Source organism: Mercenaria mercenaria, chromosome 15, assembly GCF_021730395.1.
Source record: "Mercenaria mercenaria strain notata chromosome 15, MADL_Memer_1, whole genome shotgun sequence".
Lineage (NCBI taxonomy): Eukaryota > Metazoa > Mollusca > Bivalvia > Venerida > Veneridae > Mercenaria > Mercenaria mercenaria.
The window spans coordinates 22,111,086-22,128,631 of NC_069375.1; the positions used below are offsets into that span (position 1 = coordinate 22,111,086).

Here is a 17,546-nt window from a genome sequence, read left to right on the forward strand (position 1 = left end):
GACACAGGGTTTTTTGCAGATGACACATGTTTTCAGTAGAAGACTCATTGACACAGGGTGTTTAGTAGAACACTCACTGACACTATGTTATTTATAGAAGACTCAATGACGGAAGACGAAATGACACAGGTTTTCAGTAGAAGACTCACTGACACAGGGATTTTAGTAGAAGACTCACTGACACAGGGTTTTAGTGTAAGACTCATTGACACAGGGTTTTTTGTAGATGACACAGGTTTTCAGCAGAAGACTCATTGGCACAGAGTTTTTTGTAGATGACTCATTGAGACAGAGTTTTTACCACTGGCACAGGGTTTTTAGTAGAAGACTCTGACACAGGATTTTTAATAGAAAACTCTTTGACACAGGATTAAAAAAAAAAAGACTCCTTGACAAAGGATCTTAGTACAAGCATTACTGACACAGGTATTTAGTAGAAGACACATTGATACAGGGTTTTCAGTACAATCATCGACACATGTTTAGTAGAAGACTCATTGATACACCACTTTTTGTAGAAGACTCCAGCGTTTTTTAGTAGAATAATTATTTACTTTTAGTGGAAGACGTATTGACACATGGTATTAAGTCGAAGACTCACTGACACTGGTTTTTAGTAGAAAATTCATTGACACGTTTTAAGAATCACTGACAGGTTTTTAGTAGAAGACTAATGGACATAGGGTTTTTATAATAAGACTGAAGGGTTTTTAGTTAAAGATCCATTGACACATGCTTTTAGTAAAAAAACTCATCGACACATGTCTTTAGTAAAAAAAACTCATCGACACATGTTTTTAGTAGAAGACTCATTAACACATGCTTTTAGTTTAAGACTCACTGATGCAGGGGTTTTAGTAGAAGACTCATTGACACGAGGTTTTTACAAGACTCATTGACACAGGTTTTTAGTAAGAAGACCCATTGACATAGGGATTTTACTAGATAACTCATCAGCACAGAAATTTTAGTAGAAGATTCATCGAAACTGGATTTGTGTCACTGTGTGAATGACAGTTCGGCCTTTGTGCTATGAGGCAGACCTTTTTTAACAACACGATTGGTGTATGAATGCAACAGGATAAACGTGTTAGCTCCTGTGTTTGCACTGTGCGTCATGGAGATATTGAACATACTTAGTCTGACTGGATAAGTTAAAACAAGACAACATAACGTCGACCTATACCGAGGCCATATTCATCAAATTTGAAAATGACTTTTTCTTTTTATGTCTCCCACACCACTGTGGTGGGAGACATTGATTTACTCCTGTCTGTGTGTCCGTCTGTCACAAATCTTGTCCGCACTCTAAGTCGAACATTTCTCATCCGATCTTAACCAAACTTTGCCAATAAGTCCTCGGCCAAGTTTGATAACTAGCCAAATCGGCCTAGGCACTTCAGAATTATGGCCCTTGAACTACCGAATTTCCGTGTGTCTGTCTGTCACAAATCTTGTCCGCATTCTAAGTCGAACATTTCTCATTCGATCTTCACCAAACTTGAACAAAATGTGTTTGCCAATAAGTCCTAGGCCAAGTTCGATAACTGGCCAAATCTGCCCAGGCACTTCAGAATTATGGCCCTTGAACTACCGAAAATCGCTCTGTACACAGATGCCAGTATCCGCACTCTAAGTCACTGGTGGATGGTTGATGCCAGCAACTGCATTCTAAGTCATTGTTGCACGGTTGACTCAGATACAAAACTATTCAGATGATTAGGCAGTTGTGGGAGACATGTGCTTTTCTCAAAAGCAGCTCTAGTTTTTTGTCTGTATTTGTTATATCAATACAGATTGTAATGAAACTTTGAATGAATTGGTCTTTGACAGGCGGACAAACAATGAGCAAAACAATATACCCTCTCTTCTTTTTGAAGAGGGGGCATAATAATAATATCAAATACAAAACATGTGTTAATTTTGTAGAATACCTTTATTTTACATTTTGGTCCATTTAAGTATAATACAAATGACAGAACTGTCAACATCCTATGACAATTCTGTTCTCTATGCATACTGTCATTAAATATAAATCAGATCTTGGAATGTGAGAAGGACTTTTATGTAACATACATTTTGAATAATTTATATTTGAAAGCAATAAAAATATAATTATAACATGACTAACATGATGAATCTTGCTAAATGTAGGCCATAAATACTTTCTGATAAAGAAAATACATAGTTTGATATACTGACTTGGATTTACATGTGTATTGTAGAATAACCCTAAACCAGAATATTTGTAATTTTTGAAAGTTGTTCCAAATCAAATAATGTGCTGTAATATAACTCTCTTTTAAACTTACTGCACCCGCATTAAAAATGTTAGGTTTTCTAAAACAAAAAAATAATAAGGGATTCAAGGTAAACATTATAAGCACAGCACAGCAAAGGAGCTCCTGGAAATTTTTGAAGCACTTTTTGGTAAAGAAGGCATATAATCATATGAACAAATAATGCTGTTAAACTTTTCATTTGTTTCATCCATGAAGTATACTCCTTATTTATTTAATCATACATGCACAACATAGTAAACAGAAATAACTGTGCTCCAAAGGAGTAAATGGGTCTAAGTCTGGGTTTGAAGTGAACCTTTGCCTCAATTTAGACAAAACATTGTAAAACTGAAAGAAGACAATATGTTAAAGTTACAATTTAAACTGCCCTTAATCACAATTTGAAGAATTAAGGCACATCTATTGGAATTATTATATGTCTTGAAATAGCAGGGTATAAATACTAATTTCTACAAGCAAAAATACAACATAGATTTTTGGCTCACAGTGGCTTGCTGGCATATTTTAGACCTCACTTATATAAACCCTTATCATGCTGGGCATGATTGATTCTGCCTTTGCGACCAGTGCAGATCATGATCAGCCTGCACATCCATGCAGTCTGATCATGATCTGCATTGTTCGCTATTCAGTATCTTTTAGGTAAGCATCCCTTTAAACAGTAAATGGTACTGTCCAAATTGAAAGATGGACAAGTCCATTTTAAAAATTAAGCCGGGTAAGGCTTATTACCTTCCTTTCCTGTCACTGTAACAATAATAGTTTTTTATGAGACATTACATTTTGTGTATGTCTATCACAGAACCAGAAGTATATTGTGGTCTAAATAGCCACTGACCCAAATACCAACAAAAAAAAATAATCCCAAAAGCTGTTACTTATCTTCTTTGAAAAGATTTAAGTTACTGTTGATTAAAAGGTCAACCGTATTAGGGACTTAAAATTTAATAGCTTTGGAATGCATTTATTACACTGATCTAATTTGGTATTACAGTAAATATATAAACATGGTTATAATTAAATATTTCCTCACATAAGCCTATTAAACCTTTCCTCATAACTTAATTCATGATCAGGGTTCATACCCTAAATTCAATTTAAATATTTTCAATAAAGGTCTATGCATATAAAAATGTCATAAAGCTTTTATTAAGTACATTTAAGCTATAATACAATCTGTTTGTAAAACAGAACAAAAATGTACAAAGTACACACAAAAATAAAAAAACCCCAATACAAATGCATGCAAAAAAAAAGAAGACAACTGTAGGTAACATTCTTTAAAGTATGTTTTCTCATTGGAATTGCTATTGAATAGATACAGGAATGACCAGTTAAAAACATCATTTGCTCAAACTCATCATCAGATCCTGGCAAAATCCCTATCATGTATTTTGTTTGATGACTAGAACTACCGCTAACTCGAACAAACTTTTCTGGTCCCACCGAGTTCAAGCGAATGAATTTGGACTGTATATAAACAATATATTATCAAAATGTTACACACGTTTCCACAAATGACTTGAACATACAGTAGTTAATATAGTAATAAATTGTTTGTATCAAAATATACAGATACATACACTATGTTGTTTCACATTGTCGAAAGAATGTCGGGTTTTAATATGAGCTATAAACAAGAAAAAATAGGATACTCAGTATACAAACACAAAGAACAACAAGAAATATTCAAGTTCCATTAATTCAATAAGTGTAGTAATTTATTAAATTTGACTGATGATGTATGGAGAGGTACAATTTTTACCTGAAAGTGGTTAAGACTGCTGTTTTTTAAACTGAGAGGTACTTCTTTTTACCTCAGTGTTGTTGTTACACATTTTACCTCAATGCTGAATTATACTGAGGTTTGATTTTGATCTCAATGTTGATAGAACTGTTGTCAAAATGACCTCAGCGCTGGCAGAATTGCCATTTGTATGCTGAGAGGTGTTTGTTTTACCTCAATGCTGACGGGATTGCTGATGTAATACTTATAGGTTTGATTTTTACCTCAATGCAACTGGACAGCTGTTGTTGTACCATGGATTTTTATGATTTTTACCTCAATGTCGATAACACTGCTGTTATTATAGTAAGGGGTTTGATTTTTACCTCAATGCAACTGGATAGCTGTTGTTGTACCTTGGATTTTGATGACTTTTACCTCAATGTCAGTAACACTGCTGTTATTATAGTGAGGGGTTTGATTTTTACCTCAATGCAACTGGACAGCTGTTTTTTGTACCAAGGATTTTGATGATTTTTACCTCAATGTCGATAACACTGCTGTTATTATAGTAAGGGGTTTGATTTTTACCTCAATGCAACTGGATAGCTGTTGTTGTACCAAGGAGTTTAATGATTTTTACCTCAATGTCAATAACACAGCTGTTATTATAGTAAGGGGTTTGATTTTTACCTCAATGCAACTGGATAGCTGTTGTTGTACCAAGGAGTTTAATGATTTTTACCTCAATGTCAATAACACTGCTGTTATTATAGTAAGGGGTTTGATTTTTACCTCAATGCAACTGGATAGCTGTTGTTGTACCAAGGAGTTTAATGATTTTTACCTCAATGTCAATAACACTGCTGTTATTATAGTAAGGGGTTTGATTTTTACCTCAATGCTGAGAGAGCTGTTATTTGTATAAGGTTTGAGTTTTACCTCAGTTTGGTCAGGATTCACAAAATGGAGGAAGTCTGAATGACATCCTATGAGCCGTCATGTCAACTAACATTTAAAGATTGATAAATGAATATTTATTTATATATGACTGGTATTATACAAGTATAATGGGCTTATAATATATCTGTGTTTCTGTTATAAGAACTTAATGAGTAGATTTGTTATGATATCATAATCATAATGGTGGAAGTACTCAAAATATATGTTGGGAAAAGTGGTAAAATTTACAGTGAAAATCCTTACTTATGTTATAAAACATTGGTTGAGCATGTGAAAAAGATGGTAATTTTTTACAATAACTAGTATGAGGCAAAAATGACTTAATTAAAAAGAATGAGTGGAACAGCACTTCAGCCAAAAACCTCAAGTAATTTACAAAAGTGACTCTTTTAAGAGAAAACTGTGGCAGCTTTATCTAATTCTGCCATCTTTCATTGAAGAGGACAAATCACTTAAGTCAAGTTTTTACAGCATGTTTGCATTGTTTTTGAAACAAAGGGATCTGACAAAGAAAGAATAAAACAAAACTCTTTTAATGTGACAGATATAGGATCCGAGATAACAGGCCTGAAGGGCAAAGCTCATTATGGTTCTGTGTGTTTTAAGTGTTTCTGGGGCATAAAAGAAATGTTTAGCTGTCTAGACTTAAAAAGAAATAAATTTTTCTTTGATGTGGCACACTTTAGCAGATTATATCATTTAAAGCAGACAATATGGTTGCAGAGTGTTTAATTTGAAAGTAACATCCTGTTTCCATGTAAGGTAAGCTCTGAGCAGCAAACTACATTATAACTCATTTAATCTTTAACCTACTCCTTATAGGGGGTCATACAGAGACATGCTTCTATGAAATTCAGGATAGATGTAGATTTTCATTCTTTACAAAGTATGACATTGGTTGAAAGAGCAAGACAAGATAAATTACTATTGGTTTCTTTTGGACAATTGATGCCACCGCCCACAATGTTGTACGCTCAATTAGCAAATATAAGAAAGTTACATAAAAGCAGACAGTTTTGATCTGTCACTCATTAAATTCAATCAAAATTTCACAAGCAAAACTAGACAAGGTTCTTTTTTGGCACCAGGTTGGGCTCGATCTGTCCTTTTAAGTCTTTTCTCGAGAACTACATGTAAGTAATGAACAAAAAAACTTTACTGCATGTAAATAAGGACTACTTACTGTGAAGATATCAAATAGGCAATGTTTGCAAACAACATGCAAGATGTGGGGGGTGGGGGGAGGTATCTGCAATATAATTACAGGAGACATGCATGAGGCATTTAAACTCCTCCAATAATTGGTATCAGCTAATTTTTTAATAAACGACAATATCTGAATAAAAAATACTGGTCAATGAGGTAATACAATCAAGTTACAGGATTTATTTATTATTTCAAAACAAGCAAATTGTGGCAATTAAATAGACAGCCAAACTTTTCCATAATTTGAATTTCAAGTATATTGCCAGTGGTAAAAAGAGGGAAGAAAAATTATAAACGATTTTGTTATAAATTTTTATGTATCATACATTAGTATAGCACCTGTTACAAGATGATATAACAGGTGTAATGAATTGTAAGGTACCATTTAAAATAATTGAGGATAATAAAATTAATTTGTTTGAAAGTGACGTAAATCATATATATCCTGACAACAGACTGGTTCTCAATGATACCACTAGTAACTTATTTAATTATACCAGATGTATGTATATTAATCTAGACCAATTATGTCTAAATTGAAAAATGATATTGCTTTAAGTGATGTTACAAGGTTGCTTATTAAAACTGTTAAATAAGAGTGTGTTCATCATACTGCTATGTAATAAATTCAACTTTTTTTACAAATGTCATAATTACTGGCTGAAATCAGTACTAATCCAGAGGAGAATTGTTTGAACCATACTGAAATCAGTATCAATCTAGAGGAGAATGTTTTAACCGTACTGAGATCAGTACCAATCTACAGGAGAATGGTTTTAACCGTACTGAGATCAGTACCAATCTACAGGAGAATGGTTTAAGCACTACTGAGATCAGTACCAATCTACAGGAGAATGTTTTGAGCCGTACCGAGATCAGTACCAATCTACAGGAGAATGGTTTTAACCATACTGAGATCAGTACCAATCTACAGGAGAATGATCTGAGCCGTACCGAGATCAGTACCAATCTACAGGAGAATGGTTTGAACTGTACCAAGATCAGTACCAATCTACAGGAGAATGGTTTGAACCGTACCGAGATCAGTACCACTCTAATCAGTACCAACCTACAGGAGAATGGTTTTAACCGTACTAAGATCAGTACCAATCTACAGGAGAATGGTTTTAACAGTACCGAGATCAATACCAATCTACAGGAGAATGGTTTGAACCGTACCGAGATCAGTACCAATCTACAGGAGAATGGTTTGAACCATACCAGGACCAGTGCCCTTCCTCCTTTCAACATTTATTTTCAACTGAGAATAAAAGTGACAGTAAATATTTCCAGAAATTCTAGCTTAAAATGGTATGCAAATGATGTAAAAGGTAATATCACTGTGTTATGTTATATGTTTTGCATATTTTGTATGTTCTGCAAATGGTAAATGGTAGCTTTGTTAAGAAAACAGATGTCACTGTGTTCTGTGTGAATGTCTAATTTGTTTGTACTGTCACTTGAATAAATCTTTAAGATTTGTAACTCAATCCTCAAGTTAGATCAACTGATTGTCAATCTGACATATAAACATGAACCTTTTTTTATTTCATTATTCATGCATGCCTGATTTCTCTTATCTGTACTTTTAAAGGCCTTTTAGTCAAATAAAATTTACTCCTTAAGCCTGTCCACCAATTTACAAACAATTTTATAACATTATCTGTAGAAAAGATTTTTTAAACTTGAAAGAGACTAATTTGTCTGAAGGAAAATTGTCAAAACATAGCAGGGACTTTGATATTTTGTGGGTCAAAGTTTTGATAGATAATTTACCAAGGTAATTAAACAAAGTGTGCATGCATTTTAACTTCTCTGAGTGCAGTGACATCAAAGATGGCCTATAATGAGCGGATGTCACGCAATCAAACCCAAATTTAAATACAATTAGGCTTTGCAAATAAATACAAAGTCTTTTGAACCAGGCACTAAAAACTAGCGAAGAAAGAAGAATTTGCTAGGCATATATTGCAGCATATAATTTTATCAAACCCAAAACTTTTCTTTTTTCGGTATTTCAGTTCAACTTTTGCAATCAGTTGGTCTTGTAGCTTTTCCAGAATGGTAGGTGACATGACAAGACAAATACTATACAAGAACTACTGCTGGTCACAGTGCCTTTAAAAACAAAAGAAATGTCTGTCAGATATGTACAAAAATCAGAATGTTGAAATTAAAAAATGCGGTAAAGTCAAAATGTCAATGATTTCTAACAAGGGAGGTCAGCTATTTAAATTGCTACATCTGTAATGACAAGCAAAACTGAAGATAAAGCATGTTACCAAATGTAAATAATGCAACTATTTGGGCCACACCGTGAGAAAACCAACATAGTGCATCTGCCACCAACATGGATCCAGACCAGCCTGCGCATCCATGCAGACTGGTCAGGATCCATGCTGTTCGCTTTCAAACCCTATTGCAATTAGAGAAACCGTTAGCGAACAGTATGGATCCTGACCAGATCACACATATACGTAGGCTGGTCTGGATCCATGCTGGTTGCAAATACACTGTGTTGGTTTTCTTATGGTGCAGCTCATCTATTAATACAGTTTGCTCTCCATTTGTTGCTGGGTAATGATCAATGCTTTTTGGATGCTTAGGATATACAATAAAAGAGACAGTCGAAAATCCAGTAACTGAGTAACACAGAAAATATTTCATTATTTTCAAGTACAGGTACATAATTTATAGGTCTTATTTCTTCAACCAGTCTGAGTATAGATACATGTATAACTTTCCATAGCGTTTAAAGATATTCCTCTTATAATTGCCTGTGTAATTATTCTAGCTAATCTATCAAAACTTTCAAAAATAAAGAATTCCTTTTTTAAAAAAAACTAGTTTACCTGATAAATATAATGTCAATAATAAAAAATAGCAACCAGTCAAAAATCTACTCACAATAACCAAACCATAACCAGTCCACAGTCTGTCAATTCAACCAGTTACCATTTATAAAAATACTGTAAAAGCAGAAATTTTCGCGAGGGTTTAATTTCCGCTATATTGGCGAGGCTTTACATCTCGCGAAAATTAATCCTTGCTTAATTTTCACCATAGGTATAATCAAAGTTCAAACAGGATACCATTTTTACAATTTCGCGAATATAAAATCTCGCGCACATACTCTAAATTTCAAATTCGCGAAATTTTGACCCAACGAAAATATATGCTTTTACAGTACATGGTACCTAGCAATAATGTGTTTATTTGGCCAGTTCAAAACACTTCATAATCAGTCCATAATTTACTCATTAAGCAACCTGACCAATATTTACTTGCAGTAACATAACCAGCGACTACGACATATCATATTTCTGAAAATGCTTTTTCAAAGCTTCACTGTACTCCATATTTGTAGTTTGCGACAAAGACACAGATCGTTTTTTATGACCTTTATTCTTACTACTTCCTTTTCTTCGAAACATTGTTTTGAAAGTTTGGAACGGGGTCAATTCATTCTTTGCATGCATGTACGAAGGACTAGAAGGCGGTGTGCTCATTTCTGACACGGGCGACCCCTTCGGGCTTATTTTGTGTTCAAATTTGGACAAATTCTGTGCCTGTTGTTGAATAGACATAAGATCCACACCTGAAAGGGAATGAGGTCGATTCTTTCCTGAACCAAGTTGGTCCTCTTTGAGGTTAGCGAGCATGGGCATTGAACCCATTGACATCATCGGACCAGAATGTGACATGACTGGTCCCATAGCCTCCTCCTCATCTATCACCGTGTTAATGTGAGTCGAACTGAATGAAAATATTCTGTCATCATCTTCGTCATCCTCAGTGTAGTCATGGTTGCCATGGTTACCATTTGTTAAAGAATCAGTTTGTGCAGAGAGGTCATGGTCACTTAAGGAATGAAAACCACTTGATTCACTCAAATGTGACGAATCGCTTACAGATTTGTTCATTTCATATTTCGGAGACCCATAATCAGAAAAGAAATTTTGCTGTGCATACCTGACATGCTTTTTACGATTTCCATTTTTATATTCGCTGTTATCACTGACTGGTCTATCCTTTGGGCTAGTGTCATGACTTTGGTTTCTGCCCATTCTCTCATCTCCACTTGGTATGCTACGTCTCCGTTCATCTCCAATCCTGTGCAAATCTTCCTGACTAGAACACAGGCGTTCATTTTTTATTAGATATTTTTCCAAATTCAAACTGCTTAACTCCAAACTGCTACGATTTTTGGATGAAAACTTATCTTTCATTGAACCTAACTTCCCAGCATGACCTTTTTTATCACGGTTACCCTTAGCACTATTTTCAAAGCTGTCACCATAATTTCCATTTTTGCGTCGCATATATCCATTCATACCACCATTTGCACAAATTTCCTTTATTGCATTCATTAACTGCTCATTCTGATCTTTCAATTTCACGATTTCTTTTTTCTGGTTTTCAATCACATGATTTTTATCTCTCGTATCCCTTTGCAGTTTTAACTGTTCCCGTCTCAATCTACTTTCCAACATTACGAGATGGGACATGATTTCTGTTAGCTGTTTTTCAGATTTCGACTTTTGCTGTTTTAATTCCGTCTGACTTCTACATAACTGTAGTTTCAGAGAGATGACCTCACGATTATGTTTTGAACGTTCGTCTTGTAGGCATTGTTGCGACTTTCGAAGTGCCGTCTGTGTCGTCTTTAATTCCTCTTCGACCATGGTTATATCATTCTGAAATAACACAAATCATACCATTTCATTACTCTGCCACAACAATCAATATTCCAGTATAGCAGTACAGTATTTATCCTATAACATATACAATATAATAATTCAATATCACACAGCTGTTTTCTGAATGAATAAAAAATACCATTCATAATTAGTTTCAATACTTGTAGCTCTATACAAGATATACTGTAATCTGTATTTATAACCACACACCATTCCTGTTGATATATTTATAGATGTATGACACAAACAAAGGTAAACAGTAACAATAATTACAATTTTATGCATGATTTGTGGTGCAAATGTGTTGCTGACATTTTATGTTAATTTTGAACAGTATATTCTGTTAATTATCTCACTTTTGTGGACTTTTCAGATTTTGATGATGTCATAATTAAAACCTGTATAATATATGCAACAGAGCTATCAATCAGGAATAAAATAACAATGACCTTGATCACACAGCACACCCCATATCATCCCTCCCCCACTCCCTTTCCCCTTCCCCATAATCTAAATCGCATAATTAAGGTTTCGATGGAGGCCTTGAGAAACAAAATCAAACAACACCAAATCATAGAAAGAAAGAGTTGTTTGACATGAAAATTGAAGAGCATGTAAAACATGTATATTACTTTACGAAACAAGTGTCAGTATACTGATATAAACATTGAATTCCGGAAAAGGGCTGCCTAAAGGGGCTCCACTTCCGGACAGTTAAATGCCTTTAAAAACTCACCATTTTCAAAGAACTGTTACACATGTTTGTTTTGATGCATTTGCAATAGCGTGCGAGTGGTGAAATTTCACGTAACAAGGTGGAACATAGTTTTCAGCAATTGTTTATCTTTTTTTCTTTACAAATGGCATTCATTTTCAAAGGGAGACAACTTTTTCTCAAAGATTACTTAAAATAATCAGAAAAAGTTGTTTCCCTTTGAAAATGAATGCCATTTGTACTTAAAATAATCGGGAACAGTTGTCTTCCTTTGAAAATGAATGCCATATGTAAAGAAAAAATGATAAACAATTGCTGAAAACTGTGTTCCACCTTGTTATGCGAAATTTCACCACTCGCACGCTATTGCAAATGCATCAAAACGAACATGTGTAACTGTTCTTTGAAAATGGTGAGTTTTTAAAGGCGTTTAACTGTCCGGAAGTGGAGCCCCTTTAGGCAGCCCTTTTCCGGAATTCAATGTTTATATCAGTATACTGACACTTGTTTCGTAAAGTAATATACATGTTTTACATGCTGTTCAATTTTCATGTCAAACAACTCTTTCTTTCTATGATTTGTTGTTGTTTGATTTTTGTTTCTCTAGGCCTCCATCGAAACCTTAAGCACCCTAGTACCAATATGTGGAAAATCTATTTTTAGAAACAGTGACCTTGTCCTTAATTATAGAGAGTCTAAAAACTTTCACACTGTGTACTTCATATCAAGTTTCAAAAGACAATCTGTACTGTAATAAATTGAAAGGTATCGGAAGAATTTCAAATGTTGACACCTACTTGCATGCTGAACATGTCTCCAAACATGCATCAACACTAAAAAGGGGGTTTATGAACAAGGCATAAGAGTATTTCATGGAAACTGTTCCTTTAAAAATGTCATTTAGTTACACCTATGAAACCAAACAAAAAATTATTGAGAATGCAAAACGGATTTTGAAATTATATATGATTTATGTTTTTGCACTATTACTAATCATTTAGGCAAACATGTAGCAGTTGAGCAGTTTGATATAAACTTTTTTTTTTAAATTTGATATGAGTGAACCAATTACTTATCAAGAAAATGTGTGTATTTTATTTACTAAAATGATAGATGTGTTTACCCGTATCATCCTCTACTGATTTTGCAATTTTTCTAAATGATTAGTACAGATTTTCCTACTGAATAAAACAAAATCTTTGTGAAACTATAATGCATGGCAATAAAACAAATACCATACATTTTCAATACAGTTAAACTTATACTGAAAGCCATGAACACAGACCACTTACTAAAGATCACCCTGTGAATATAGACCATTAAATCTGAAGACCACCTGTGAACAAAGACCACTGACTCTAAAGACCACCTGTCAACACTGACCACTATACACAACCTGTGAACACAGACCACTGACTGTAAAGACTAATTGTGAACACAGGCCACTGACTGTAAAGACCATCTGTGAACAGTGACCACTGACACTAAAGACCACCTGTGAATACAGGTCACTGACTGTAAAGACCATATGTGTACAGAGACCACTGACTGTAAAGACCATCTGTGAACACAGACCACTGAACGTACAGACCACCTGTGAACACAGACCTGACTCTGAAGACCACCTGTGAACAGAGACCACTGACTCTAAAGACCACCTGTGAACACAGACCACTGACTGCAAAGACTAGCTATGAATACAAACCACTGACTATAAAGACCATCTGTAAACTGAGATCACTGACTCTAAAGACCACCTGTGAACACAGACCACTGACTCTAAAGATCATATGTGAACAAAGACCACTGACTGTAAAGACCACTGGTGAACACAGACCACTGACTGTAAAGACCATCTGTGAACAGAGACCACTGACTGTAAAGACCACCTGTGAACAGAGACCACTGACTGTAAAGACCATCTGTGAACACAGACCACTGACTCTAAAGACCACCAGTCCTGTGAACACAGACCAATGACTGTATACACTAGTTGTGAATACAGACCACTGACTCTAAAGACCACCTGTGAACACAGACCACTGACTGTAAAGACCATCTGTGAACAGAGACCACTGACTCTAAAGACCATATGTGAACACAGACCACTGACTGTATAGACTAGCTGTGAATACAGACCACTGACTCTAAAGACCATAATGTGAAAAGGGACCACTCACTCTAAAAACCACCTGTGAAAACTTACCAGTTACTCTAAATACCACCTATGAACACAAATGCATCACTCTATAGACCACCTCTGGACATAGACCACTGACTAAAGACTCCCCTTCAAAACACTTTCTGTGTGTTTATAACCTGTGACCACCCTGTCATTAATGGCCACTTTTTTCAGTCTCTCAAGCATGTTTTTCACATGAGGTTCAACTGTATATTGAATGAATGAGAGAACCTGTACTGAGGATTAAATATGAGTTGTCTATAACTGATTGGCCAAAAATAATGCCTGTTAATTTGTAGTGAATTACATAGAAAATGTATGAATAATATAATTAATGTTAATTGTTTTCGTCTGACTCATAATGTAACTAAATCCGATGTTATTTATCATGTGGTACAACGTTTCTTCATTTCAAATGAAAATAAATCATGATGAATCATAATTTGTTAAAAATGCATCATTTACCAATGACCAGAGAATCCTATATATTGTTGTGCATTAACTGTAATATTTAAAAGGAGCTATGTTTATTATGATATCTATCATAAAGCCCATTTAAGAAAAGGAATGGCAAAAAAAGGAAAATGAATGTCTTACTGACTACATATTATGCTTGTTCTTTTTAGAATTTACTTCACTTTATACCTGTGGCAGTTGTTTTAATGGTTGCAATGTACTTTTAGCATCTCCTTTGCATAATGCAATTTTGAGGAAAGTGAAAAAGTTTCCATGAAAAGAAAAAATCATACCTGATGTAGCAATAAAACACTTAAATTCAATCAGAGTGACACTGTACTAAACCAATGCTCTTGGTTTTTGCTAACTCATACATATAATGTGAAAAGTATCAAAAGAAATTAATTTGGCAATTCAATCTTTTTTTTTATCAAAAATTATGTTCTTTCCCAATCCACTTAAAATCGAATATAAAAACTTAATAAATGGATTATTGTTGGTGAAATACAACATCTAATTGCCTCTATAATAAATGGATATTCAATCATATAACTGACATTCTCAAATTTTCAATTAGGGAGGGTTTTTTTTTGTAAAGGTTGTACCACAGTATAATTATATATCACTTCACCTGTAGGTACAATGGTACAATATTTTTGCAATAAATGAAATTACTAGTTCTTTCATTGGCAAAAATACTAAATTCTGAATAAAACTGGAAAATAAAATAAAAATCAATTTTAATGATATAAATTGAACAGGCAGTTCAGAACCAATAAGTCGCAATCTAATCTTTAAACACCTGAAAAAAAATGAAAATCTTACAGAAATAAAATCTACCTGTATAATGTTCATAACTGTTTAACAGGATACCAAATCAACAACAAAAAGGTAAAAAAAAATCAAGATGGTAAATCTTCAAATATTGCATGTTACTGCACGCACACCCTGATACAACAAAACAAGTGTCTTCTTTCTTATCTGTGTAAGACAGGTCTTTGTGTACAAATCGTGTGATTCATTTCCCGTCACTAATGTTGGTCAACGATTTAAATGTCCGACAAGTTTCATGTCACCAACAAGACATGATATAAACTCTGATACAATCGGACAAATGAAAATGACAGACCACCATAAAATTTTTACAACAATTTTTTTCTCGTCTAAAAGCAAATAAAGGTATATAAATGTAAAATAATGCGGGCAAAAGGTAATAATAAAGTTCAATCCAATAAATTTCATAAATAATCTCTTGCATGATTAAACTAAGCTTTAACACCATTATCTTCAATACAATTAATAAATACAAATCTTGGTTTTGTTCTTACAAATTCTGCAAAGGACCTATATGTAGTACTTAATAAATTACGAATCTTCAATGTCATAAAAGTTCAATTAAGTAAATTACTTGTACCTCAGTCAGTTGCTTCCTTCAACTTTTATTTCTCCATTTTATAATTCTTCCGTTACTGTAACAACAGTTCTATACCCATACAAGAGTTATTGCCCCGTAGCATATGAAATGCACAATGAGTACTAACAGTGTGATATTTAAACACAGTCCACATTTATTGACAGTGTTCAAAATTTTGAATAGCTAGGTCTGGTTTATTTAAACAGTAATTTTGACGTTTCTCTCATTTTCTGCTTCTTTGTACCTATACGTAGTCAGCAAATAGCTTTTTCAGTCTTTTCCCTTGAAACTACACAAAAAGAAAATTGGTTTCAATATAATAATTCAACACTATGTCAGTAAAATTTGATGACATCCCCAAAGTAATACAATAAATTGACAATGTCATGGTGATAAAAAATTGTCAAGATTAAACCCAATTACCTTCAGTATTAAAATCCAGTAACCAGAAAATCAAATATTGACTAAGTGTCATCCGGTCCCGGAGATGACTTTGCAATCTTTGATTTATCTACAAACTTGAATGGTAAGTTAAATCATCTTTCTAATTCTACAAAGACTATAAATAGATAATTTTATAAGATAGAGAGAAGTAACATTCAATAATATTATTTATGGCTGACAATCTCTTCTTCATAGGATTATAACATTTCTTAAAATGACTGAATCATTGACTGAATGTCAATTAACCATAGGTGAGCAGAACTTGAAGGCCCTGAAGTAAAAGTGTATATAAACATCTCTCTATAGGAATTGATAACATAATAATATTGATAAGAAACTATCTGACTATTCCGAAGTACCATTTAGTGCTCATGCAGGACCATACAAAGTGATAGTTTAAAACTATATTATGCCTGAAAAAAAAAAACATCTCTGTGTTTTCAAACAGAGTGGTCCATCATCTACTGACTGAGTTTCAAAAATAAGTGAGAACAATTACAAACAAAACTGAACTGGTCAACAATCACACTTAGAGCCGATGCAGTGGTCCAGTGGTAACTACGCAAACCGGTGTCATGATTTCAATCCCCCACTTCTCCAACTTAAACTTACTAACATTGGAATAAGAGTCCATATACCTGGCATTCTAATTAAAGAACCAGGGAAGATTCTAGAATTTAAGCGTCTTCTATATCTTGCACTAACCTCTAACTAAAAGTTACTTACAGTGTTCTGGAGGATTTCCGATGCTGACTAGTAATAATAAGCTTACATACAAACCACAACCAACCAAAATCTTTAGAGTTTTTGATTACCTAATCTTTTGATGCAAACATGTTAAATTGAGGTAACTTTAGTTCAGTAGTCGGGTGGTACTTTATATAGAAGTAAAACTGCCGGGCTCATTTTCTGCCTATGGTATTATACAAATGCAACCAGTTGCAAACTACAGGCCTGCTGTATGCTAATTTGATAATAATAAGTTTTGATAAAAGTGTGTGTGCTTAAACCAGCAGGACTGAAAAGAGTATTAATACAGAAGCATTTGCATCAAATGATATGAAAATGCTGCAAAGAAGTTACGTCTGACATAAAATACTGCATGATCTGTGACCTTTGGTCCTACAGTATAATCTTGGCATTGAACTGACATGACTAAAATGCAGGTTGTCTTTTACTATGACAAACACTTATGCCAAGCTATTTAGGGATAAAAAAAGATGCAGAGCAGACATGAAGACCTGCTCATCTGACCTTTGATCTCACAACCTTGACCTTGAACAGACATGACTGTATCTTGCATTCTGCAGCATGCACATTTGTCTCGTTATGACAAACATTAGACTAAGGTATTGGAAACTCTTTCAGGGGTTTAAAACACACGCTGCCTGTATGTATAACATAACACAAGATCTTATGTAGGACCTTGACCTACGA

General features: G+C 34.2%; 1 protein-coding gene across 3 annotated transcripts in view; it reads right to left on the bottom strand.

Moving 5' to 3' along the window:
- Positions 1-1,917: 1,917 nt before the first annotated feature.
- Positions 1,918-17,546, bottom strand: part of LOC123548130 (myb-like protein D) — a 56,276-nt gene continuing 40,647 nt past the window's right edge. For all 3 annotated transcript variants that reach the window (XM_053524765.1, XM_045335367.2, XM_045335375.2), the window contains exon 4: positions 1,918-10,895. In XM_053524765.1, the coding sequence (XP_053380740.1) occupies positions 9,504-10,895 (1,392 nt within the window). In that variant the 3' untranslated portion in view covers positions 1,918-9,503. The remainder of the gene's footprint in view (positions 10,896-17,546) is intronic.